We start from the raw sequence: 27,555 nt of genomic DNA, 5'->3' as shown, positions 1-27,555 counted from the left end.
GGTAATTTCCCCAGTGTGCCCTTCGGTTCTGTTGGTTCAGGGCCTTTGATTACACCCCAATACATTCTGCAAGGTCTTGCAGGCTCAGGCAGGCAGCATTCCATACATAACCTGGTTGTTCTCTGCAGGTGACATAATGATAGATGGGGGATGGGGACAGTATTTCCCTGCACGATGGTGGCCATGACTCATAAGAGCAGAAAGCCCAGGTAGGTAATGCACAGCTACATTTTTCTTTAATTCTGACGAAAAGTAAGGTTCTCCCTATGGCAGCACCTCACTTTAATGGGTCCATGTCACCAAAGCTTCCCTCTTGACAATAGTTTCTGCTGGTATACTTTGCTCTTGCACCGGTTTCAGTATGGTTTGGCTATCAGAATCATAGTGGGGATTGGGTTTGACCTTAAATATGCACGTTTTAACCTTTAGATGCCTGCTGCATTGACGCTCCCATGAAATGTCAGTACAAAATCCAATCAATACACAGAAGCAAAGCACACATGCTACAGAAGCAATACAGATATGATTGCATTGTATTTATATGTAACTATTCTGAAATAACAACGCATGTATTTCCTCTTTGTCTAGGTATAATTTTCTAGCTGGAAAAAGTGTGGGAGAAGTCCTCGATAATTCCTTTTATGGAGGAAAATGCAACACAATAAAAAGCAACCGCACAACATATCGCCTCCCAGCAAACCTGGCCAACATCACTTTTCAGGTAGAACCTTTTATATATCGCAGGCACATCTTTCTTATTTTTTTACAGTACTTAATGACTATTCTTTTGTTGCATAGCACATTTTCAAGCACTGGAATATTCTAGAATTACCAGGATCCATTTATTTTCTGGTATAATTTAAATTGTAAGACTTTACATTGTCGATGCAAACTTCATAAAGGTTTCCCATTATAATTTTGTCTATGCTCATAACAATCGCCAGCCTTAACATGTTTCTACTCTATTCCCTTTCTACATGCTTTTCATATTTACACTACCATTTCCTGTGGCAAAGTAAGTAGGAGCTCTAGTATATCTTGTTTTACCTCGTTCTGTTTCACATAGACCCGGACATCAAGCCAATAGCACAACACTACAGGGGTATCCCTGTCAACATACAGAAACAGGGAGAGGGGGAAATCACCAAACCACTGAACCAGCAGGACATTGAGCCAACTGTAGGGCCCCCGCCCTGGGTGTCACCCATAGTGCTAGTCCCTAAGATGAAGGTGAAAGGGTCTATATGAATATATGTGGACATGAGGAAAGAATGCCGACACACACCACACAGTACCACGGGACTGTGTCCTGCTGACCTTATATTTTGGAGAGTCATACAAACCCGACTGCCGGAGGGTCCGACCAAACCACAGAGGAGTGCACTGGAACAACAGTCCAAGCCCCATGCCCAGGAAGAAACACAGAAGATGAAGGACAGGGCAGACGCTTGCCGTGGAGCTAAAGAAGTCACCATCTACATAGGAGACCAGGTGATAGTTTGTCAACCTCGATGTCAAAAGGAAGTGCCCACGTTGGCCCCTGAGCTGCTGACACTTACAGAGAAGAGAGGAGCGATGCTCACAGCAGAAGGAGGCTCTTACCAGACAATCACATGAAATCCATTGAATTTCAAGAAGTGCTCAACTTAAAGCACGCATCAGTGGTACACCACTCAGGCTGAGAGGAGCGACCTGTACTCGGATGACTCGTCCTTAGGAGATAGGGAAGCGTCTGAGGAAGAAGAAGAGGCCTCCAGATTGACCAATGATCCGGAGGTCAGAGTGCAAGGGCAGGAGAGGCGCCCCATGAGATCTCGCATAAAACCCTGCAGACTGATTCTTAGGACAGTGTTTCTGAAGTTCTACCCAACTTCATCAAAACCATTCAACTGAGGCAGTACAAGACTCCACTCTTAGTATAAGGCTGTACCACCTGAGTTCATGGCAGCATAGACAGAGTGGCCAGGCTTATTTTATGAGGGAGAGAGGGCTGTAGGATGAGTACAAATTAAATTGTAATACAAATTATCCAAAGAAACACTGAAACACTATGTATGTAAAAATAAATGATTTATTTAAATACAAGTAGGCCCAGATACATCTAGGGGTAAATAAGTACTATCACACATTACATGTAATCACAATTATAAAAACACAACACTAGGCTTGAAGGTTGACAGACCAAAGCATACACCTTATTTGAAACACCTGACTGTAGTTCTAGGGAAGTCAAACCTTTTCATACACATTCAGTATAGGTCACACCTATTCTTGGAGGGTAATCCCAATGGGTACTTTCAGATTACAATGGAGTAATTCAAGGGTAGTTGACACTACCAGTTCTACAGTAATACTCGGTAACAAATCACATAATCAGTCCATTGGACAGTATGTTTTGTGAATAGTGGAACACTTATTCTAGGTACAGTAAAAACCTACAACTACTTTTGTGATAGCACACAGTTATTCTTGGTGAGTAAAACCTATGGATGTAATATACAATTAAACGTGTTTTTGAGATCAGTGAAACACAGATTGAGATAAGCAGTAACTCTTGTAACTTATTTTTGGATGGCACACAGCTAACTCAAGGTAGGTAAAACCCATATACTTTTTCAAGGAGCTATCAGCAACTTGGGGCAGGTATAAACCTGAGACTCTTTTTGTGTCTGTCTACAACAGCACAGGGAAAGCGAAACCCCAATGTTACACTTAACTGAATGGCCCTCATTACGACCCTTGCGGAAATCGACTGACCGGAGCGCCACAGCGTAAATAGCGTTTCCGCCATTGCACGAAGGAGCAAAGTGCGGCCCATTCCGACCCATCGGGCACGAGCACCACGCCACGGCGGAAGTGCAAAGTCCGCGATGGCGGAAATGACCCCAAAACGGCCCACACCGCCGCCGTACGGCGCCCTAGGTGCAATACCGCCACCCCTCTCAGCGGTCACCGCAGTGTGCGCCTACCGGAAAGTACGGTGACCGGAAATATACGGAAACGGAAGCTAAAACATGGGCCCGGAACGGGAAACATCCCGGCGTACACCTATAAAAACACTAAAACCACACAACCACTAAAATCACCACCCTGAAACACACCCCAACCCGTCAACCACCCTAGCGAAACCAAGAAAAATGGGAAAAGCAGCGAAGAAAGCGTGCGACCGCAAGAGGCAGGTCCACTTCTCCCGTGAGGAACTCACCGTGCTAACAGAGACCCTCCAGGAGAATGCTGCCGTTGTCTTCTCCACGCAAATGACCAGGACGGCACTTGCAAACAAGAAGGCCATATGGGCTCTGGTGGCACAGCGGGTAAGTGCGGTGGGGACCGCACCCCGCACCCCACAGCAATGCCGCAAGCGATGGGACGACCTGCGGATACGCGTCCGCAGCATACTCTCTGCCAACCGCAACATCGCCACAGCCACCGGGGGAGGTCCTGAATCACCCATCAAGTTGACCCCCTGGGAAGAAATCTGTGCCTCCACCATCGGAATGGAGAGCATAGAGGGAGTCGGAGGGATGTAGAAAGGAGTGCAGACATCCGAAGAATCAGGTAGGTGGACCAGATAAAACAATGCCAAATCCACACAGTCCATCCATGTGAAGTACCATGCGTCCACATAGTGCAACAGAAACACATGTCCAGGAGAACGTCCACACACATCGGCCTGATAGCGCACGTTAAAACCCACAATAAATACATAAATAATTAAAAACCCCTAAAACACGCACTACACGTGCAGCAGGCACACCCTAACTGCAGGCTGCCAAACAACTGCACCCTCACTCCACACACAAATCAAAGCACCTCCAAGGCCCTGACCCAAATCACCCTCAGGTACTACCCCAATGCATGTGATACAATGCCATTCCAATTCCCACAGACCCATCAATAACCCTCGCCCTCCTTTACTCCACCACAGGGTCCGATCCAAACGACGAGCCACAGGACACCCCTACCAGCACACCTGCAAAGAGGGCCAAGACCAACGGCCAGAGACCCTCCACCTCAGCTGCACGCATCAAGACACGGCAGCAGCACAAATCAGGTGGCAGCACAGAGGAGGGAACATCAACAGGCACCCCAGCAGCCAGCATGCCCACAACACCACCACCACAGGTCCCCCCAATGGATGCCACAGAAGGCACTGCCTCAGGTGGCAGCAGCACCATAGGCGACACCTCATTGATGGCAGCATGCTCGGACACAGAAAACGGGGATGCCGAAGTCAGATCCATCCATGACCTGTCCCAATCCCCCTGTCTGTCCCATCCCGTACAACATGAGGATACCACGCAGGGGCACCCACAAGACGACGACTGGCCATCCCCCACAAGCCCTGTGGCAAGGCAACATGAGGACAACAGCCCCTCTGCGACACCCCCGCAAATGGCCATGGCCCAGCAGAGGCAACAGTCCCTCGACCAGTTGATCGAACAACAGCAGCAACTGGCCACACTCCTCAAGGACCATGCCGATGAATGTGGGGGCACTAAGGCAGACATAGAAACATCAACTGAGACACTTAGGGCAGAAATGGAGAGAGGCACAGAGACGCTAAGGGCACAAATTGAGAGAAGCACCGAGAGCCTGAGGGGGGAACTGCATGCGACGTCCAAAGACGTATGTGCCGAACTTGCCGCAGTGCGCCGTGTGCTCACTGAGCTCTCGCAAACCCTTAGGGACATGCATGGACGTGAGCAGGCAGACACATCATCCGTTGCAAGTTCCGTCCAGGGCAGCCCCCAACGTAGATCTGGAAGGAACCTGCGCTCCACAGGCAGGGGTGCCCCTGATACCCGCAGAGGGGGCTTGCAATAGCGACTGCCCACTTACAATGAGCATCTTTGGACACTGGTGTTCGGGGGGGAGGTAGGAGGGTGGAGGGGGTGTGTTGGGCTCACTTGGGTGGCGGGTCGATAGGGTGTTCAACATGATATCACATATGCCATAAACAGTGCACGATCAACCAATGAGATGTGTGGACATTGATCTTTGTGTACTAGGCCATCATAGGCGTACAGTCCATATTGTGCATCTCCCAGACATACACAGTGCCACGAGTCCCGTGTCCATGTATCAGCCACCAGGCGTGAGTGCTAGAAGCATACATCAATGAGATGCTGACGAATGTCACGGGCCTCCGGTGCCTCGCAGACTCCATGAGGTGCTGCCACATCCCCACCCTCATCATGACCATCATCAGGTGCTTGCAGTTCTGCGTCAGGGGGCATGGGCACATTTCTACGTACGAACATGTTGTGGAGCATGACACATGCCATGACCATCTTTGCAACCTTCTCATGGCGGTACAGGAGTGCCCCGCCAGACCTGCTGAGGCAGCGGAAACGAGTCTTCAGTAGGCCGAATGCCTGCTCAATGACTACACGGGTACGTGAGTGGGCATGGTTGTAGTCCTCCTCATGCTGGTCCCGTGGGTTCCGGACTGGTGTGAGGAGCCATCTCTTCAGTGGATATCCAGCATCACCTGTATGTGGACGAGAAACGTATGATGTGGAATGCCATTGATACGTACGCACACCCCCCCCCCTTCCTGCCAGTACATTGCCAATTCACATACCCCACATTATCATGCATGAAATGAGACTCACCGAGTAGCCAAGATCTGTTCCCTGCGTGTCGCTCCATGTAGCGTGGTATTGTAGAGTTCCTCAAGACCATAGAATCATGGGTTGATCCAGGGAATCGGGCACAACAATGCGTAATGATCCTGTTGGAGTCACACACCATTTGTACATTCAGGGAATGAAATTGTTTCCGGTTGCGGTACTGGGCCTCCATGGCATGTGGGACGACCAATTCAACATGGGTGCAGTCGATGGCACCAATGCAACCCGGTATGCCGGCAAGTGCATGGAATCCCACTTTTGTGTTGGTAATTTCCTGCTCCGAGCGTGGTAGAGAGATGTAGTCGTCTGCGTGCTGCAGGAGGGCATCGAGCACTTGGAATAGTGTCCGTGAGAACAGTGGCTGAGAAATGCCATGCAACTGTCCGACTGTGTGCTGGTAGGTGCCTGTGGCCAGGAAGTGGAGTACAGACACCACCTTCAGTAGGGGTGGGATGGCGGTTGGGCTATCTATCATGCTGACTAGGTCAGCCTGTGTCATGTCCACAATGGCGGCTATGGTGTCCCGGTCCAGACGGTAGAGGGTGTGGATCTGCTCATCAGTGAGGTTGAACGGATGTGCTCGGAGGCGTGGGATTGCGGGCTGCCTGCGTGGTGGTAGTGGCTGTGCTGCTGGGCCTTGCTGGCCCTGCCTTGGCCTCCTCCTCCTCCTGCGTCTCCTCCGTGCGGCTGGTTGTAGTTGTTGTTCGTCTTCTTCTTGGAGTCGGAGCACTTGCAGTGCTATCAGGTCCCCCAGGGCCAACATCGCGAGTCCTGCCGGTAGCATTTCGCTGTGGTTGTGGGAGGAGACTGGCTGTGCAATTTATGTGTTTCCAGGCTGTATGGCCTCCACCTGTGGTGATTAATTCCACCTGTGCAAACTGCTCTCCCCTTTGGCCGAGCACGTCCCGCGCACAACGCTGCAAATCGGTGAATGGCATCTTGCTATTGCAATCATGTATTTGTACCCGATGGCCGTGTAAGATTGGTTGATATGTTCATTCTGCTGTGGTCCCATTGTTTCCCATACTATCTGTGCAGTCGCGAACGGACTTGTGAAGGGTCAGTGGAACGTAGTACTCGAGTAACGGTGGGCCCTCATGCATCACTGTACCGAGTTGCAACGACGGGCGTGGCTTCCCATTTGTGGGTGAAGGCAGTTGCCATTTTCACACACAGCCGCACTCGATGGAATAATTAGTGATTTCAAATGGCCACAGATGCCTTTTCGACGTGATGTTGCAAATGAGGAATTCGAAGGGCGGCGCTTTCGGTTTCCAGCTAGCGGCGAGGAGATGCCCACAGGTCTGACTGCAAATATAACGTTCTATTGTACTATGTCCTTGAGACAGGGCCCATGGCGAGGGAGCAATGATTGATATGAATAGTTTGGGATGCGCAATAGCTACGTGGGCGATGAGGCCGTCCGTTCCAAAATTCATGTTACTTCACAACACCGGATTTACGGGCTGGGGCACTGTGGATTTAGCAGGCTGCATTACGCACAGACTCAATGGATGTTTCTAATGTTATGTGAGTAATTATTCAGGCGTTTTGATCCCGGGATGAGGGAATGATGAATGGATGCATGGGCAGGTGATTTGATACAGAGTTTGCCATGTACAGGGCTTCTTGGGATCTATCCGCCTCCCCTACGCTATGTGATGCAGGGCTGCCATAGTGGGACCATCGTCTATCTGGCCTTGTTGAGCCCTCCCTGTCTCGACGCGCCCTCAGACACTTGTGTCCATGCACGTTAACATTCCCATCTGATGGATTCTGTTTTGACAGACGCATGCACAGGTACACTCGTTTGTGATGGTGTTTGCACCTCGATGTAGATGGTCATGAGTCGCAAGTGGTTTTGGGGTGGTGATGATCCTTTTGAGTGGGCTAGCATGCATATGGCTGTGGATTTGGTGTGATCATTGAAGTGAGTTGTTCGAATGCAGTTCTGATGGCCATTCTGTTCTTGTTCTTTTCTTTTGGTTGACAGGTATCTCCTCCCCTTTTGCCACTGCCATCTGTATGCCACTCCTGCAGATGGATTTTACTCCCGACACCTGCTGCTTCGTGTTAATCGGTGGAGCAGCATTACGATCTTATGGGACGATCGCCAATGGCCCACATGCCCTTACGCAGTACTGGTGGCTCGGAGCAACATTTCGGCCTTTCAGCTGGACTAGTGCCTCCCCATTGGGTCGGCCCTGCGGTTCTGTGCGCTTCCATGTTGCCTTTTCGTACGTGAATGTGGCTCTGTGTACCATGGGGGAACAGGGCGACACACAGGTAGTGGCTGGTCATTTCATGCGGATGCAGCCCACAATGGTGATTAGTGTTTTGTAGTTCATGGCCTGATGGCTGTATGGGCTTGGTGACTTTGATGTGCATTAAATTTCTATTCTGATTTGGCCCGTGTAGCTTTTTCCTTTGCAAGTGATGTGGCATATGCCTATTTGGGGGGCGATGTATTGTGAGGAGATCTGCATTGGGTTCCAGCTTCGGGGTTTAGTTGCGTGGTACTGTGCTGGGCGCGTTTGCCTACGAAGCCCAGTGAGGTCAGGGATGGGGGCTGCCAATATGACTGTTTGAATGTTGTCATGCTCAGGGGCGGGGGATTGGGTTTTGTGTAACAGATGCCGGTCAGCCAGGTGGACTGGTGGAATGATGTGTTTTTCGGAATATTGCTGGTCACAGGTGCCTGTGTTTGCGTGCGTTTCTTGGTGGGGGACTGTGGTCATGTCCATTGGGATGGCCTCTGTATTCGTGCCATCTGTGCCCTGCAGCTCCCATTGGCCCCTCTTGTGTTTCTTTTGTTCGTTGCCATGCAGGGGTGACTTGTACATTTCAATGGTTGCATTGTGACTTCATTGCACCTACGGGGAGTTGTACTTTGTGGGCAGGGAGCGGTGTACAGGCACTCAGTGGGGCCGTTTACGGTTGATTCGCGATGCCGTACTTCTCGCCATGGCGGAATGGTACATTACGCCATGCCTGATGGCGTTAGGTACATGTCCGCTAGGGTCGGAATTGGCGTACCCTTGCGCCATGGTGGTGTTTGCGGTTTGGCATGGCGCGCGCGCGCGTGCTTGGTGCAGTTAGCGTTGGCGTTCACTACGGTGTCGCTAATGGCTTCGTACTTTCCGGTGACGGGTCATAGTCGCAACGAGCGCTATTCGATGGCGGAATTGCATTTCCGCCATCGTTTTCACCTTTCCGCCAGGGTCGTAATGAGGGCCACTGTCTGTTGGACACCAGATCCTAGTGACCCCTCCCCCCCTTCTGCCACTGAGAACATTCATGCTCCACGAATAAGGAAAAGACTTTTAAGGGATTGGGCCTTTGCCTAGAAATGAAAATAAGTGTTTAAAAGTTACTTACTTGAATAAGAGTTAATTGGTAACTCTAAGAGTGAACAGTTACAAAAGCTCTTACTTACCTTGGATGTGTGATGCACTATTCTCAAAAGTATGCTTAATATCTTTCTATCCTTAGAAACCGTTTTGCCAATCTAATAGAAAGCAGATGTCAGGGTATATTACTCACCTGTGATTTGGTTCTGCCTCTTCCCAAAAGTAATGTGTTGGTTTCTCCAGATTATTGCTGTTAGGATAATTGTATGAGTGTTCCCCAACTGGGCCATGCTTCCCGGGACTTGCTGCTAACCTGTCCAAAAGTATGGTTAACATCTTTCTTTCCTTAGAAACCGTTTTGCAATTCTGATAGAAAGTAGATGTGAGGGTATATTACTCACCTGTGATTTGGTTCTGCCTCTTCCCAAAATCAATGGCCCTCATTACGACCCTGGCGGAAAGGTGAAAACGATGGCGGAAATGCAATTCCGCCATCGAATAGCGCTCGTTGCGACTATGACCCGTCACCGGAAAGTACGAAGCCATTAGCGACACCGTAGTGAACGCCAACGCTAACTGCACCAAGCACGCGCGCGCCATGCCAAACCGCAAACACCACCATGGCGCAAGGGTACGCCAATTCCGACCCTAGCGGACATGTACCTAACGCCATCAGGCATGGCGTAATGTACCATTCCGCCATGGCGAGAAGTACGGCATCGCGAATCAACCGTAAACGGCCCCACTGAGTGCCTGTACACCGCTCCCTGCCCACAAAGTACAACTCCCCGTAGGTGCAATGAAGTCACAATGCAACCATTGAAATGTACAAGTCACCCCTGCATGGCAACAAACAAAAGAAACACAAGAGGGGCCAATGGGAGCTGCAGGGCACAGATGGCACGAATACAGAGGCCATCCCAATGGACATGACCACAGTCCCCCACCAAGAAACGCACGCAAACACAGGCACCTGTGACCAGCAATATTCCGAAAAACACATCATTCCACCAGTCCACCTGGCTGACCGGCATCTGTTACACAAAACCCAATCCCCCGCCCCTGAGCATGACAACATTCAAACAGTCATATTGGCAGCCCCCATCCCTGACCTCACTGGGCTTCGTAGGCAAACGCGCCCAGCACAGTACCACGCAACTAAACCCCGAAGCTGGAACCCAATGCAGATCTCCTCACAATACATCGCCCCCCAAATAGGCATATGCCACATCACTTGCAAAGGAAAAAGCTACACGGGCCAAATCAGAATAGAAATTTAATGCACATCAAAGTCACCAAGCCCATACAGCCATCAGGCCATGAACTACAAAACACTAATCACCATTGTGGGCTGCATCCGCATGAAATGACCAGCCACTACCTGTGTGTCGCCCTGTTCCCCCATGGTACACAGAGCCACATTCACGTACGAAAAGGCAACATGGAAGCGCACAGAACCGCAGGGCCGACCCAATGGGGAGGCACTAGTCCAGCTGAAAGGCCGAAATGTTGCTCCGAGCCACCAGTACTGCGTAAGGGCATGTGGGCCATTGGCGATCGTCCCATAAGATCGTAATGCTGCTCCACCGATTAACACGAAGCAGCAGGTGTCGGGAGTAAAATCCATCTGCAGGAGTGGCATACAGATGGCAGTGGCAAAAGGGGAGGAGATACCTGTCAACCAAAAGAAAAGAACAAGAACAGAATGGCCATCAGAACTGCATTCGAACAACTCACTTCAATGATCACACCAAATCCACAGCCATATGCATGCTAGCCCACTCAAAAGGATCATCACCACCCCAAAACCACTTGCGACTCATGACCATCTACATCGAGGTGCAAACACCATCACAAACGAGTGTACCTGTGCATGCGTCTGTCAAAACAGAATCCATCAGATGGGAATGTTAACGTGCATGGACACAAGTGTCTGAGGGCGCGTCGAGACAGGGAGGGCTCAACAAGGCCAGATAGACGATGGTCCCACTATGGCAGCCCTGCATCACATAGCGTAGGGGAGGCGGATAGATCCCAAGAAGCCCTGTACATGGCAAACTCTGTATCAAATCACCTGCCCATGCATCCATTCATCATTCCCTCATCCCGGGATCAAAACGCCTGAATAATTACTCACATAACATTAGAAACATCCATTGAGTCTGTGCGTAATGCAGCCTGCTAAATCCACAGTGCCCCAGCCCGTAAATCCGGTGTTGTGAAGTAACATGAATTTTGGAACGGACGGCCTCATCGCCCACGTAGCTATTGCGCATCCCAAACTATTCATATCAATCATTGCTCCCTCGCCATGGGCCCTGTCTCAAGGACATAGTACAATAGAACGTTATATTTGCAGTCAGACCTGTGGGCATCTCCTCGCCGCTAGCTGGAAACCGAAAGCGCCGCCCTTCGAATTCCTCATTTGCAACATCACGTCGAAAAGGCATCTGTGGCCGTTTGAAATCACTAATTATTCCATCGAGTGCGGCTGTGTGTGAAAATGGCAACTGCCTTCACCCACAAATGGGAAGCCACGCCCGTCGTTGCAACTCGGTACAGTGATGCATGAGGGCCCACCGTTACTCGAGTACTACGTTCCACTGACCCTTCACAAGTCCGTTCGCGACTGCACAGATAGTATGGGAAACAATGGGACCACAGCAGAATGAACATATCAACCAATCTTACACGGCCATCGGGTACAAATACATGATTGCAATAGCAAGATGCCATTCACCGATTTGCAGCGTTGTGCGCGGGACGTGCTCGGCCAAAGGGGAGAGCAGTTTGCACAGGTGGAATTAATCACCACAGGTGGAGGCCATACAGCCTGGAAACACATAAATTGCACAGCCAGTCTCCTCCCACAACCACAGCGAAATGCTACCGGCAGGACTCGCGATGTTGGCCCTGGGGGACCTGATAGCACTGCAAGTGCTCCGACTCCAAGAAGAAGACGAACAACAACTACAACCAGCCGCACGGAGGAGATGCAGGAGGAGGAGGAGGCCAAGGCAGGGCCAGCAAGGCCCAGCAGCACAGCCACTACCACCACGCAGGCAGCCCGCAATCCCACGCCTCCGAGCACATCCGTTCAACCTCACTGATGAGCAGATCCACACCCTCTACCGTCTGGACCGGGACACCATAGCCGCCATTGTGGACATGACACAGGCTGACCTAGTCAGCATGATAGATAGCCCAACCGCCATCCCACCCCTACTGAAGGTGGTGTCTGTACTCCACTTCCTGGCCACAGGCACCTACCAGCACACAGTCGGACAGTTGCATGGCATTTCTCAGCCACTGTTCTCACGGACACTATTCCAAGTGCTCGATGCCCTCCTGCAGCACGCAGACGACTACATCTCTCTACCACGCTCGGAGCAGGAAATTACCAACACAAAAGTGGGATTCCATGCACTTGCCGGCATACCGGGTTGCATTGGTGCCATCGACTGCACCCATGTTGAATTGGTCGTCCCACATGCCATGGAGGCCCAGTACCGCAACCGGAAACAATTTCATTCCCTGAATGTACAAATGGTGTGTGACTCCAACAGGATCATTACGCATTGTTGTGCCCGATTCCCTGGATCAACCCATGATTCTATGGTCTTGAGGAACTCTACAATACCACGCTACATGGAGCGACACGCAGGGAACAGATCCTGGCTACTCGGTGAGTCTCATTTCATGCATGATAATGTGGGGTATGTGAATTGGCAATGTACTGGCAGGAAGGGGGGGGGGGTGTGCGTACGTATCAATGGCATTCCACATCATACGTTTCTCGTCCACATACAGGTGATGCTGGATATCCACTGAAGAGATGGCTCCTCACACCAGTCCGGAACCCACGGGACCAGCATGAGGAGGACTACAACCATGCCCACTCACGTACCCGTGTAGTCATTGAGCAGGCATTCGGCCTACTGAAGACTCGTTTCCGCTGCCTCAGCAGGTCTGGCGGGGCACTCCTGTACCGCCATGAGAAGGTTGCAAAGATGGTCATGGCATGTGTCATGCTCCACAACATGTGCGTACGTAGAAATGTGCCCATGCCCCCTGACGCAGAACTGCAAGCACCTGATGATGGTCATGATGAGGGTGGGGATGTGGCAGCACCTCATGGAGTCTGCGAGGCACCGGAGGCCCGTGACATTCGTCAGCATCTCATTGATGTATGCTTCTAGCACTCACGCCTGGTGGCTGATACATGGACACGGGACTCGTGGCACTGTGTGTGTCTGGGACATGCACAATATGGACTGTACGCCTATGATGGCCTAGTACACAAAGATCAATGTCCACACATCTCATTGGTTGATCGTGCACTGTTTATGGCATATGTGATATCATGTTGAACACCCTATCGACCCGCCACCCAAGTGAGCCCAACACACCCCCTCCACCCTCCTACCTCCCCCCCGAACACCAGTGTCCAAAGATGCTCATTGTAAGTGGGCAGTCGCTATTGCAAGCCCCCTCTGCGGGTATCAGGGGCACCCCTGCCTGTGGAGCGCAGGTTCCTTCCAGATCTACGTTGGGGGCTGCCCTGGACGGAACTTGCAACGGATGATGTGTCTGCCTGCTCACGTCCATGCATGTCCCTAAGGGTTTGCGAGAGCTCAGTGAGCACACGGCGCACTGCGGCAAGTTCGGCACATACGTCTTTGGACGTCGCATGCAGTTCCCCCCTCAGGCTCTCGGTGCTTCTCTCAATTTGTGCCCTTAGCGTCTCTGTGCCTCTCTCCATTTCTGCCCTAAGTGTCTCAGTTGATGTTTCTATGTCTGCCTTAGTGCCCCCACATTCATCGGCATGGTCCTTGAGGAGTGTGGCCAGTTGCTGTTGTTCGATCAACTGGTCGAGGGACTGTTGCCTCTGCTGGGCCATGGCCATTTGCGGGGGTGTCGCAGAGGGGCTGTTGTCCTCATGTTGCCTTGCCACAGGGCTTGTGGGGGATGGCCAGTCGTCGTCTTGTGGGTGCCCCTGCGTGGTATCCTCATGTTGTACGGGATGGGACAGACAGGGGGATTGGGACAGGTCATGGATGGATCTGACTTCGGCATCCCCGTTTTCTGTGTCCGAGCATGCTGCCATCAATGAGGTGTCGCCTATGGTGCTGCTGCCACCTGAGGCAGTGCCTTCTGTGGCATCCATTGGGGGGACCTGTGGTGGTGGTGTTGTGGGCATGCTGGCTGCTGGGGTGCCTGTTGATGTTCCCTCCTCTGTGCTGCCACCTGATTTGTGCTGCTGCCGTGTCTTGATGCGTGCAGCTGAGGTAGAGGGTCTCTGGCCGTTGGTCTTGGCCCTCTTTGCAGGTGTGCTGGTAGGGGTGTCCTGTGGCTCGTCGTTTGGATCGGACCCTGTGGTGGAGTAAAGGAGGGCGAGGGTTATTGATGGGTCTGTGGGAATTGGAATGGCATTGTATCACATGCATTGGGGTGGTACCTGAGGGTGATTTGGGTCGGGGCCTTGGAGGTGCTTTGATTTGTGTGTGGAGTGAGGGTGCAGTTGTTTGGCAGCCTGCAGTTAGGGTGTGCCTGCTGCACGTGTAGTGCGTGTTTTAGGGGTTTTTAATTATTTATGTATTTATTGTGGGTTTTAACGTGCGCTATCAGGCCGATGTGTGTGGACGTTCTCCTGGACATGTGTTTCTGTTGCACTATGTGGACGCATGGTACTTCACATGGATGAACTGTGTGGATTTGGCATTGTTTTATCTGGTCCACCTACCTGATTCTTCGGATGTCTGCACTCCTTTCTCCATCCCTCCGACTCCCTCTATGCTCTCCATTCCGATGGTGGAGGCACAGATTTCTTCCCAGGGGGTCAACTTGATGGGTGATTCAGGACCTCCCCCGGTGGCTGTGGCGATGTTGCGGTTGGCAGAGAGTATGCTGCGGACGCGTATCCGCAGGTCGTCCCATCGCTTGCGGCATTGCTGTGGGGTGCGGGGTGCGGTCCCCACCGCACTTACCCGATGTGCCACCAGAGCCCATATGGCCTTCTTGTTTGCAAGTGCCGTCCTGGTCATTTGCGTGGAGAAGACGACGGCAGCATTCTCCTGGAGGGTCTCTGTTAGCACGGTGAGTTCCTCACGGGAGAAGTGGACCTGCCGCTTGCGGTCGCACGCTTTCTTCGCTGCTTTTCCCATTTTTCTTGGTTTCGCTAGGGTGGTTGACGGGTTGAGGTGTGTTTCAGGGTGGTGATTTTAGTGGTTGTGTGGTTTTAGTGTTTTTATAGGTGTACGCCGGGATGTTTCCCGTTCCGGGCCCATGTTTTAGCTTCCGTTTCCGTATATTTCCGGTCACCGTACTTTCCGGTAGGCGCACACTGCGGTGACCGCTGAGAGGGGTGGCGGTATTGCACCTAGGGCGCCGTACGGCGGCGGTGTGGGCCGTTTTGGGGTCATTTCCGCCATCGCGGACTTTGCACTTCCGCCGTGGCGTGGTGCTCGTGCCCGATGGGTCGGAATGGGCCGCACTTTGCTCCTTCGTGCAATGGCGGAAACGCTATTTACGCTGTGGCGCTCCGGTCAGTCGATTTCCGCAAGGGTCGTAATGAGGGCCAGTGTCAGAATAGGTTCTTAGTAGCAAAGGTCAGAGTTTCTTAGGAAGACTGGGCAAAACGGTGAGTATTTTACTCCAAGGGTTAGAAGAGGGTCCAGGGGCTTCACAGAAGACACCCTATCAGGATTCCAGTAGTGGAACTGGGTAAACTGGACGAGAGGCCTCCCAATCACAGAAAACACCCCACACTTCGCAGGAATCAAAAACGACTTAAGGTACATACATACCCAAGCCAACGCAGTACCGCAGCATTGAAGAATATTTTGCAGCAGGAGAACCTCAGGATCTACAGCCACATTCCCAGTTAGTGGATTCCTTGCCGTGGTGACTGAAAACAAGACCTCAAAAGGAACTTTGCAGCAGGGATCCATGGAGAAGGCTCTAGGCAAGGTTTTCCTCATGGCTGAATGCAGCTCTGTGAATTTGGCACCTTTTTCAGAAACACAAAAGAAGACAAAGTTGCGGTTTAATTCTTGTCATTACAAAGGTCCAGCACTCTGGTGAGGGGACCTTTCAGACTCGATTCGTGTCTATGGAGATACCAGGATGCCCACGAAGTTTCAGCGAGATTCAGAATTCGGAAGACCATGCATACCAGGATGCTCACGAAGTTTCAGCAAGATTCGGAAGACCATGCACTGCACAATGGCTCGAGGTCCCAGGGTATTAGGGTATTGCAGCCCTGCAAGGTTGCAGCATGATGTGGGATGGCTCAAAATGCAGGTCTTCTTGAGTCTAGTGGGTATCACCAGGCTCTGGGCCAGGGTTGTCATTTACGGAGTCCTCAGGTCGATTGGAAGAAAGGGCTACAGCAGTTTGAGGTTACACAACAGGCTCTCCGGTCGTTGGAAATCGTCTCAGCTGCTTTTCCTTCATCATCCACTTCTATTTCAGTACCAGTGGTCGACTTGTCTTCAGTTTCCAGGTTCGCAGTATTTAACAGGAATTACAGCACAACTTCTGCATTCTTTCCCTGCATTTTACAACAAGGGTCTGTCTGGTTGTCCAATCAGGACAGCCATCCCCCACTGGGATTTGTCCCCATTCAGGCAAGGAGGAAGACAAAGGGCTGTGGAGTTTTGGACTCTTCCCTCGCTTCCTGCCTTCACAGACAGAATGAACCGGGCGGGGAGTCCAGGGGACTAGCGCCAAAAGATAAAAAGCACACAAAGGAATTTCCCACCCTGGATGCCAGGGAAAGGAACAAGAAAGTACAAGAAACACAAAAATGGCAAAAAAAGAAGACAGGGGCCATTTTGGTAAAATGAGCGCCCGCAGGTGCCTTTACTGTAGCTGTGAACACAGCCCATGGTAAAGGTGCACCAAATTAGTAAAAGGTATCACTGCCATCAACCATTGAAGGTAAGCCTGTCCATGTAACAGAATTGTTACAGTTTTCGTGCGAAAGGGGATACATTGTATCTCCCCAGCACTCCACATAAGGTGGGGTGTGCTGGTTTCACCTCATAAAATGTAAAAGGGATCCAAAGATCCTTTCTTCCCTTGGGAACTGTAGTTCTCTCAATGTTAGGCAGAGAAAGTTAAAAAGGGAGCCCCTAGGGCACTTATTGGAGAGTCTAAAAACTGACACCCATAAAAAGAGCAAAAGATTCTGTGAAAAGGTTTCCCACTCACAGAGGTATTAAGCACAAATATCCCACTATTAAAGCAAAAAGTGCTGGAGTTGACCCAGGTGAGGAAGGTTTACCATTTCTATGAAAATCTTACCTAACACTGATTGAGGAGATGGGGTAACTGTTTCATCTAGTTCGTTAAAAAGGGGGGAGATGTAATGTCGTTTTTTACTGCAGCCCCTCACCATTACTAGGTGAGGCAGCAAGAACAGGAAGTGACGTGGGGTTAGGGAAGGGGATGCGGGCTTGGGGGTTTGGGGAATGACACAGTTAAAATAAATGTATGTACACAACACCATCCTTAGGCCTGCGTCTCTTTGCAGTAACAGAGCTATCCTCCGATGAGACGCCAGGCAGACTCCGACATATTCCTTGATTTTACTCCTTAGTTTGACAGACTAGGGACACAGAAAATGACCAACAGTGTTTTTGCTAGTGAGTCGCCTTGCAAGTGTCCCGGTCTGTTCTGCCAACCATTCTCTCCTTCATCCCCATGCACCTTCCATGCAAGGAGCAGAAAAACTATGGAAGACTCCATCTCTTTGCATCATTCTGGGTGCAATGTACATTGCTTCACCGTATAATGAGTCTGCAGGCACCAATTCCTCCTCAGATCGGTAGTACAACAGCATCCAGTGGTATGCTGGGAGATTTGCACAGCATACAATAATGGACTTTATATGTGCAGCGAGTAGACAAAGTCGTGCTGGGTGTGCACTGCTGGAAAAACCTCCAAAGAGAAGGAATGAAGCAGCCAGACATTCAACAATCAGCTCTCCCTGCAGACTATGGGGGTCATCGGGAATTGGGCGGTATCCCAGCGGTAAATGCACCGGGGTACCGTCCAACGCTATTAGCGTTACTGCAACTACGATCCTGAGTTGCTGGGTGTGGGAAGTCTGCATTCCCACCCAATGGGGATATTGGGTGCAATTGCTGCGGCACAAGTTGCGTTGCGGTAATAGCACCGCAAATGGGCGGTAACCCACCAGATTTACCTCCAAAGCTGGAGGTGCAGCTGGGCGACTACTGCTACTCATAGTTGGGCAGAGCAGTAACACAGCAATAATACCGTTACTGCTGCATTTTTACAGCTCCGCCCAATTTATGATGAGGCCCTATGTCCCTCAGCATGCCACTTGAGGAGATTTACACTGTAGACCAGTAAAAAGAGTGTAAAGACTGGAGGGGGTGTCTGTACCCCTGCTCTATATATGGCAGAGTAGAGGCACAGAGGACCCCAGCCAAGAATGTGTGGAGTGTGTGACCAATATACATTTCATGGTATGGGTGTCTGGTTTCTGGTGTGTGACACAATGAATGAGAAATCCCTGCCCAAAACTGGTATGAATGCAGTGTGGAGTACTGAATGGCTGGGTGCTTGTCCCAATCCTCATTCCTTGTTGTGAGTGTCTGGGTGGAGAAAAATGGCCTGAATGCACTGTGTGCCTGATTGGCTGCCTGCCTGCCTGCTGAATGCACTTCTGAATGATTGGCTACCTGGGCCTGGCTCAGCAGTGTGAATGGGAGAGAGAATAGTATGTCTGGGTGCCTCTCACTGACTAGAATCGTCCAGAAGCTGAAGTCAAAACTTGATGCCTATTCTCGAAGCTGAGCCAAAAGAAGAAGGTTTACTGCTGTTTCCCTTCGACGCAATCTGAAAGCTGCCATGCCTACAAGGAACGGATCCAAGATCTGTACCCCTGCTCTATATATGGCAGAGTAGAGGCACAGAGGACCCCAGCCAAGAATGTGTGGAGTGTGTGACCAATATACATTTCATGGTATGGGTGTCTGGTTTCTGGTGTGTGACACAATGAATGAGAAATCCCTGCCCAAAACTGGTATGAATGCAGTGTGGAGTGCTGAATGGCTGGGTGCTTGTCCCAATCCACATTCCTTGTTGTGAGTGTCTGGATGGAGAAAAATGGCCTGAATGCACTGTGTTGCTGATTGGCTGCCTGCCTGCCTGCTGAATGAACTTCTGAATGATTGGCTACCTGGGCCTGGCTCAGCAGTGTGAATGGGAGAGAGAATGGTATGTCTGGGTGCCTCTCACTGACTAGAATCGTCCAGAAGCTGAAGTCAAAACTTGATGCCTATTCGCGAAGCCGAGCCAAAAGAAGAAGGTTTACTGCTGTTTCCCTTCGACGCAATCTGAAAGCTGCCATGCCTACAAGCAACGGATCCAAGAGAGGACCTGGCTAGGAGACCTCTTCCCGAGCTACGAGGGACCATCGTGCACCAGCTAAACTTCACCAAGGCTAACTGGAAGTCAGTCCTCGAAAGGCTGCCAACCGGAGACAGGGACCACTGAGGAATCTGAAGTAAAGCGCCCGACATTGAAGTCCATCGCCGTCGCCTGACGTTCGGAGGACCGCTGTAACCGTGTTGACCGGAGCCACAACGCTCCATTGAGTGTCCAAGAGACACTTCGAATAAAGGACTCCTTTGCTCAACACTGTCAACCACTTTGTCTCGCCAGAGAAAGTCAAGGTCGCCGACGAACCGAGGAGAATCCGCTTGTGGGTTTTCCGCCACCCCAAGTCCACAAAGACACGGACGAAGATCCAAAAGCCAGCCATGGACGAGTCCCGATCGCTGATGCCAAACGCCGACAATCAAACACCCTTGCTGGGCCTACATTCTTCATTGACACTTTGCGTCAACGAACTATCGTCGTCGAGGTGCACCGCACACCTCATCTTCACAGGACATCCACGACTGATCGTCGGCGAGCACCACCAGGACCGAACCTGCTGCCTCAACGCCATTGTTCACCCGTTTCCTGGAGGGATCCTGACAATCCGTGACTCCTGCCTTAAAGGGAGTTCACTCAAGAAGGATCCGTCGATGACCCGACGTCCAACTCTGCTAATCCAGGTACATTGTGGTAGTAGAACAATTGTAGAAAGAAATAAGACTCTGTTAAACAATATATGAACTGGGCTTGGCAATATACTTTATTTACAGGTTGCCAGGTGGGGGGATCCTCACACAGAACTGTGCATAGTAGGGTCACAGTATTTTGATAATTCTTTAACCAACTTGTTTTCCTCCCAAGTCTATGGTTGATACCTTGAGTTATTGATTTGTATGCAATTTGAAACTGTCAGCAGTTGGTGCATTTTAATGGAATCAAGAGTAATTGTGGTACCACATAGAGATTGTGTATATTTATCATTATAGTATTGCCTGAGCACAAAGTGTGTTATTGTGATTGTGTATATAACTTGAACCTTATTTATATAAAGAACTGTGTTATCACTCACATAGTGTGTGGACATTCCTTTGTGGGGGCTTGGGGACTACACTGTACTCCTGAGAGCTTAAGCCTTGATTGCTCGTCCATTGCTACCCTATAGAGAATATTGGCTGGGGTGCTCTGTGCTTCTACTCTGCCATATAGAGGGCAGGAGTACAAATAACCCCCCTCCAGTCTTTACACCCATGAAGGGAAAGGGGGAGAGAAAAAACCATTAGGATCACGGCTAAAAGGAATTAGAATTTGGGATGCGGAAATACAGAGAGGGCAGAGGAACAGGAGGAAATGGGAAAAGGGAGAAGAACTGTGAAAGGGAAAAAGAAATGGGGGAGGGGGCAGAGGGTAGGGGGAGGAGCAACAGGAAGATAGTAAAAGACAAGGGGAGAGAGATGTCGTGGACCACAAACAATTATTAATGAGATGGAAAACGAGCTATAATCAGTGCCAACTCTCTGGCCTGCAGCCTCCTTTGCCTACAGCACTCGAAGGGGCTGGCCTAACCCTATGGCCGCCCAGGAGTGGCTGAATGATTATGAAACAAGCATTGGCAAGGCCAACAGTTTGGGCTTTTACCTAGGCATGTGAAAGCCACTTGCGAGGCACTGCCATAGTGGTATTAGCTGGCTATTGATTGTAGCAGGTGGAAAATGCTGCGAGTATCTTGGCATCTAATACCAGTGCTGGTAAATGCCTAATGCTTTTGCACAAGCAGAACCGTTCACTTTGCCAATGCTTTTTTAAACATCACTTTAGTGAAAGGCACAGATAGTGCTTATGAATGGAGTGGCTAAAGCCAGACCTGGTTAAGACATGTTTATTACACCAGTAGCACGTTTACAATTCCAATGAAGTCATAAGCTCTCAGAAGACTGCTTTGAAATAACACTGGCAGGCAATTCAAGCACAAAGTCTGATGGTAAGGTTTGAGTAAAGTGAGCTCAAAGTGAGCTCAAATGGTTCTCATGATGAGGTGTTTTGGGCGCGAAGGGACAAGAACTGGATGAAAATGTCATAACGATTATCATGGCCATGGGCAGTCAATTTGAGGGAAAATAACCAAACAACACCTTCAACCTTTGTGTCCCTCCTCAGATGCCATATTTCCCCATCTATGCTCTAATTCAATAGTTTTGACTTATGCCCACCAGATTTACCTTCAAAGCTGGAGGTGCAGCTGGGCGACTACTGCTACTCATAGTTGGGCAGAGCAGTAACGCAGCAATAATAGCGTTACTGCTGCATTTTTACAGCTCCGCCCAACTTATGATGAGGCCCTATGTCCCTCAGCATGCCACTTGAGGAGATTTACACTGTAGACCAGTAAAAAGAGTGTAAAGACTGGAGGGGTGTCTGTAACCCTGCTCTATATATGGCAGAGTAGAGGCACAGAGGACCCCAGCCAAGAATGTGTGGAGTGTGTGACCAATATACATTTCATGGTATGGGTGTCTGGTTTCTGGTGTGTGACACAATGAATGAGAAATCCCTGCCCAAAACTGGTATGAATGCAGTGTGGAGTACTGAATGGCTGGGTGCTTGTCCCAATCCACATTCCTTGTTTTGAGTGTCTGGGTGGAGAAAAATGGCCTGAATGCACTGTGTGCCTGATTGGCTGCCTGCCTGCCTGCTGAATGAACTTCTGAATGATTGGCTACCTGGGCCTGGCTCAGCAGTGTGAATGGGAGAGAGAATAGTATGTCTGGGTGCCTCTCACTGACTAGAATCGTCCAGAAGCTGAAGTCAAAACTTGATGCCTATTCTCGAAGCCGAGCCAAAAGAAGAAGGTTTACTGCTGTTTCCCTTCGACGCAATCTGAAAGCTGCCATGCCTACAAGCAACGGATCCAAGAGAGGACCTGGCTAGGAGACCTCTTCCCGAGCTACGAGGGACCATCGTGCACCAGCTAAACTTCACCAAGGCTAACTGGAAGTCAGTCCTCGAAAGGCTGCCAACCGGAGACAGGGACCACTGAGGAATCTGAAGTAAAGCGCCCGACATTGAAGTCCATCGCCGTCGCCTGACGTTCGGAGGACCGCTGTAACCTCGTTGACCGGAGCCACAACGCTCCATTGAGTGTCCAAGAGACACTTCGAATAAAGGACTCCTTTGCTCAACACTGTCAACCGCTTTGTCTCGCCAGAGAAAGTCAAGGTCGCCGACGAACCGAGGAGAATCCGCTTGTGGGTTTTCCGCCACCCCAATTCCACAAAGACACGGACGAAGATCCAAAAGCCAGCCATGGACGAGTCCTGATCGCTGATGCCAAACGCTGACAATCAAACACCCTTGCTGGGCCTACATTATTCATTGACACTTTGCGTCAACGAACTATCGTCGTCGAGGTGCACCGCACACCTCATCTTCACAGGACATCCACGACTGATCGTCGGCGAGCACCACCAGGACCGAACCTGCTGCCTCAACGCCATTGTTCACCCTTTTCCTGGAGGGATCCTGACAATCCGTGGCTCCTCCCTTAAAGGGAGTTCACTCAAGAAGGATCCGTCGATGACCCGACGTCCAACTCTGCTAATCCAGGTACATTGTGGTAGTAGAACAATTGTAGAATGAAATAAGAGTCTGTTAAACAATATATGAACTGGGCTTGGCAATATACTTTATTTACAGGTTGCCAGGTGGTGGGATCCTCACACAGAACTGTGCCTAGTAGGGTCACAGTATTTTGATAATTCTTTAACCAACTTGTTTTCCTCCCAAGTCTATGGTTGATACCTTGAGTTATTGATTTGTATGCAATTTGAAACTGTCAGCAGTTGGTGCATTTTAATGGAATCAAGAGTAATTGTGGTACCACATAGAGATTGTGTATATTTATCATTATAGTATTGCCTGAGCACAAAGTGTGTTATTGTGATTGTGTATATAACTTGAACCTTATTTATATAAAGAACTGTGTTATCACTCACATAGTGTGTGGACATTCCTTTGTGGGGGCTTGGGGACTACACTGTACTCCTGAGAGCTTAAGCCTTGATTGCTCGTCCATTGCTACCCTATAGAGAATATTGGCTGGGGTGCTCTGTGCTTCTACTCTGCCATATAGAGGGCAGGAGTACAAATAACCCCCCTCCAGTCTTTACACCCATGAAGGGAAAGGGGGAGAGCAAAAACCATTAGGATCACGGCTAAAAGGAATTAGAATTTGGGATGCGGAAATACAGAGAGGGCAGAGGAACAGGAGGAAATGGGAAAAGGGAGAAGGACTAAGAAAGGGAAAAAGAAATGAGGGAGGGGGCAGAGGGTAGGGGGAGGAGCAACAGGAAGATAGTAAAAGACAAGGGGAGAGAGATGTCATGGACCACAAACAATTATTAATGAGATGGAAAACGAGCTATAATCAGTGCCATCCCTCTGGCCTGCAGCCTCCTTTGCCTACAGCACTCGGAGGGGCTGGCTGAACCCTATGGCCGCCCAGGAGTGGCTGAATGATTATGAAACAAGCATTGGCAAGGCCAACAGTTTGGGCTTTTACCTAGGCATGTGAAAGCCACTTGCGAGGCACTGCCATAGTGGTATTAGCTGGCTATTGATTGTAGCAGGTGGAAAATGCTGCGAGTATCTTGGCATCTAATACCAGTGCTGGCAAATGCCTAATGCTTTTGCACAAGCAGAACCGTTCACTTTGCCAATGCTTTTTTAAACATCACTTTAGTGAAAGGCACGGATAATGCTTATGAATGGAGTGGCTAAAGCCAGACCTGGTTAAGACATGTTTATTACACCAGTAGCACGTTTACAATTCCAATGAAGTCATAAGCTCTCAGAAGACTGCTTTGAAATAACACTGGCAGGCAATTCAAGCACAAAGTCTGATGGTAAGGTTTGAGTAAAGTGAGCTCAAAGTGAGCTCAAATAGTTCTCATGATGAGGTGTTTTGGGCGCGAAGGGACAAGAACTGGATGAAAATGTCATAACGATTATCATGGCCATGGGCAGTCAATTTGAGGGAAAATAACTAAACAACACCTTCAACCTTTGTGTCCCTCCTCAGATGCCATATTTCCCCATCTATGCTCTAATTCAATAGTTTCGACTTATAGGTGCCTGTGCCCAAACTAAAAACAGGACAAAGTAACTGAGGTATGCCAGGAAATGGAAGCGCTTGAGCATATAAATCACAAACAGACTACTTGATATTGCACTACGACTAGCTGCAGCCCTGTGGTGAAAAAAGTAAGCACCTCAGTACCTACTAACACAGAAAAAAGACAGTAATGGTTCCACCAAATGGAAGCGCAGCCAGTACTCTAACAGTTCAAAACTTTAAATGATAAAATTCAAAGTTGCAAGATCCTTAATAAAGCTGCTCATAAAGGTCTCAAATGTATAATTCAATATTTAATAATGTCCATATTCAAGGAGTCAGAGTTCTGTGCCAACACGTGTTTCGACCTCCACAGGTCTTTCTCAAGGCAAAGCTCCCAATTGTCGGTTCTTCTCATTTAATAATTGCTGCTAAAAGTACTCTGGTATATTTCCAATCCAGAAATGGCGTCCTTAAAGCCACGTTATACTGCCCATGTAGATCGTGTAGCAACTCGTTTGTGACTCCCCAATGAGTCTGGATATTTAAAGCCTGTGACTGAAATAATTTGAGCATTTCACTCAGAAAAAATAAGCCTTACATTAAGCATTACTATCCTGTCCGGGGGCGCCTTTAAACCAATCTGCCCGCCACCCCTCCCCACTGGCTTTTTTTTTAAAAACCACAAAAATTAAGTTGAGGGGAAAGGGATATAAGAAAATCGCAGTTCTGGAATAAGAATAAAGCTAGAGGAGAGGGACGAAATAGAGAGAAAATCAAATGAATAATAAAGGATAATTAAGAGGAGATGAAATATAAAGTCCAGAACAATGTAGACAGTGGAGACAAACATTAATTGGAACAGAAAAGGGAGAAAAATAAGGAGCATTGAATGAAGAAAGGAAATTGTAGAGGAGAAAGAAAGAAAGAAAGAAAGAAAGAAAGAAAGAAAGAAAGAAAGAAAGAAAGAAAGAAAGAAAGAAAGAAAGAAAGAAAGAAAGAAAGAAAGAAAGAAAGAAAATTACACTTAATTTTGTGTGAAGAATATACATAATACTTCCATGTATTATATGGAATACATTACCCCCAACTGCACATAAATGGATGTTGCTAGTCACCACATAATTATGTGAGGAACTCACTTCGCCTGCACCCATGCTCACAAAACGTCCCGGTGACTTTCAAAGTTCATATGACATACAGTTGGGAGCACCTTATCTACGATAGCCTACTACTAACAACCTTTGTGTACATCTGGGCTTGTAGTAAGATATTTTTTTATAGCATTTGGCGCTGAGGTGACAATCAATTGTTAACTAACTTGGAATTGTATGTCTCTCTCTCTCTAGGAGGATACGAAAGAAGATGATATTCATACTAGTTTCTACAGTAATTTAGCCAATTTGAACTTTGGCAGGGCAGGATCCGGTGTGCAATTTGGCTCCAGGTCCAGCTCGTCCGGTGTCCCAGTTCTATGGGGCTCCAATTCAGATACATCAACATTCTCTCAGTCTGCAGTGACAGAAGCAGTTCAAGCCTCCCATAAAAAGGTATGTGTACAGCACTGTGGTGACACGCTCTACCCTACATTGAGGCTCCGATAAGCATGTGATCAAAAAGAACATTCATCCCAACATTATTCAATCACACAAAAAGAAATAATATCAATACTAATATCACATTTTATATGCTTTTGCATGCTGGTTTGTCCTGCTTCTAAGTTCTGTAACAATTTAGTGGTAAAGCCTGCTGATATAGGGATAGCCTGCTGTTATAGACCAGTAGATAGCAGAACCATAGATTTGTTAACGCATAATGATGTGATCAACAAACATCAGTCTACACATTTGGTTCCTTGATATGGCACTTCCTCGAGGGCAGCCTCACAGGAGACCTGCCAAATGGAGCCACGTGTCCTGAACACACAAATTATTAACGTTGGTCAGTCCTGAGGAAGTGCCACCTCACAGCACGACACACGTGCAGACTGAAGTGTGTTGATGCTATCACTGTGGATTAACGAATGCATCAATCTATCACCTACACAAGAAGATGCTACTCTCACATTCTTTCCGTACAAGACCGCTAATAGGAGGTTTGCACCATATGTGATATGCAGGGATTTTTATTTTCAACCTGATTAAAATGACCAAACAACTCTGCACAGGTTGTCACAAAACACTTCATATTCTGAATACCCCCAGCAGGGGGGCATTCACAAACAGGAAAACATGCAACACTTTCTTTGGACCCTTCCCTAAGCGCTTGGAACCCTATATGCTCAACTCTAAGTACCTTCAAGTACCAATATGCCCACCGAGGGACTAAAACCAAATCACTCCCATAACCCATAGAGAGGGCATTTAGGGGCACTGAGTACCAGAAAATGAGGTGTACTTCTTTCTAGTATAACTCCTTTGCTGTACAGTGGCACTCAACTGGGAAGTCCATGCTTAGTTGTCCTGCTTTAACGGCTCTCACCCTGGTCCCCAAGTACGGCATAGCTTTCAGGCTGAGCTTATACTGACTAGTTTTGTATCAGCTCAGATGCTTTAATGGATGGGACAAGGTCGCAGCCAAACTTGACACCTTGTCTCTTCTCTTCCTTGAGTGAAGACCCCAGGGCCCCTATGTTCCTCTTGCATCTTCTGTCCATCCTAGTTTGTGCAATTGCTAATTTGGATATAACATATTTTTTTTTATTGCTTGTGGGATCTTCATTCTCAGGTATTTTGTATTTTCTATTGAGGAGTGAAAGGGTTTTTCTAAGATGCACTGCACAAATGACATCTTGATGACTGGAGCATCCCCACCGCTGCATAGTTAAGGTGTAGTGGGGAGTGCCTTCAAGGAGATGGTGGTGGAATGACAGCTGAAAACCGTAAATGAGGAAAGACAACGACAAACATTAAATACATGTTTAATATTTACAGAAACATACAGATCCAAATCTACAGCTCTTAAACAGCTGGCTAGTCTTGTTTTGCGCTCAATTCTGGCATTAGAGGAGTATTGCTTTTTAGTTTGAGGAAACATTGTTATAAAG

General features: G+C 49.0%; 1 protein-coding gene across 1 annotated transcript in view; it reads left to right on the top strand.

Annotated features, from left to right (window-relative positions):
* Positions 1-27,555, top strand: part of LOC138511482 (complement component C6-like) — a 504,666-nt gene that overhangs the window by 206,672 nt on the left and 270,439 nt on the right. The window contains exons 6-7 of the mRNA XM_069627197.1: positions 589-721; positions 25,859-26,059. Of these exons, the coding sequence (XP_069483298.1) occupies positions 589-721; positions 25,859-26,059 (334 nt within the window). The remainder of the gene's footprint in view (positions 1-588; positions 722-25,858; positions 26,060-27,555) is intronic.

Source organism: Ambystoma mexicanum, chromosome 6p, assembly GCF_040938575.1.
Source record: "Ambystoma mexicanum isolate Mex_15411 chromosome 6p, UKY_AmexF1_1, whole genome shotgun sequence".
Lineage (NCBI taxonomy): Eukaryota > Metazoa > Chordata > Amphibia > Caudata > Ambystomatidae > Ambystoma > Ambystoma mexicanum.
The sequence above is the reverse complement of the archived record's forward strand: the minus strand, read 5'-3'. Positions and strand labels throughout refer to the sequence as shown.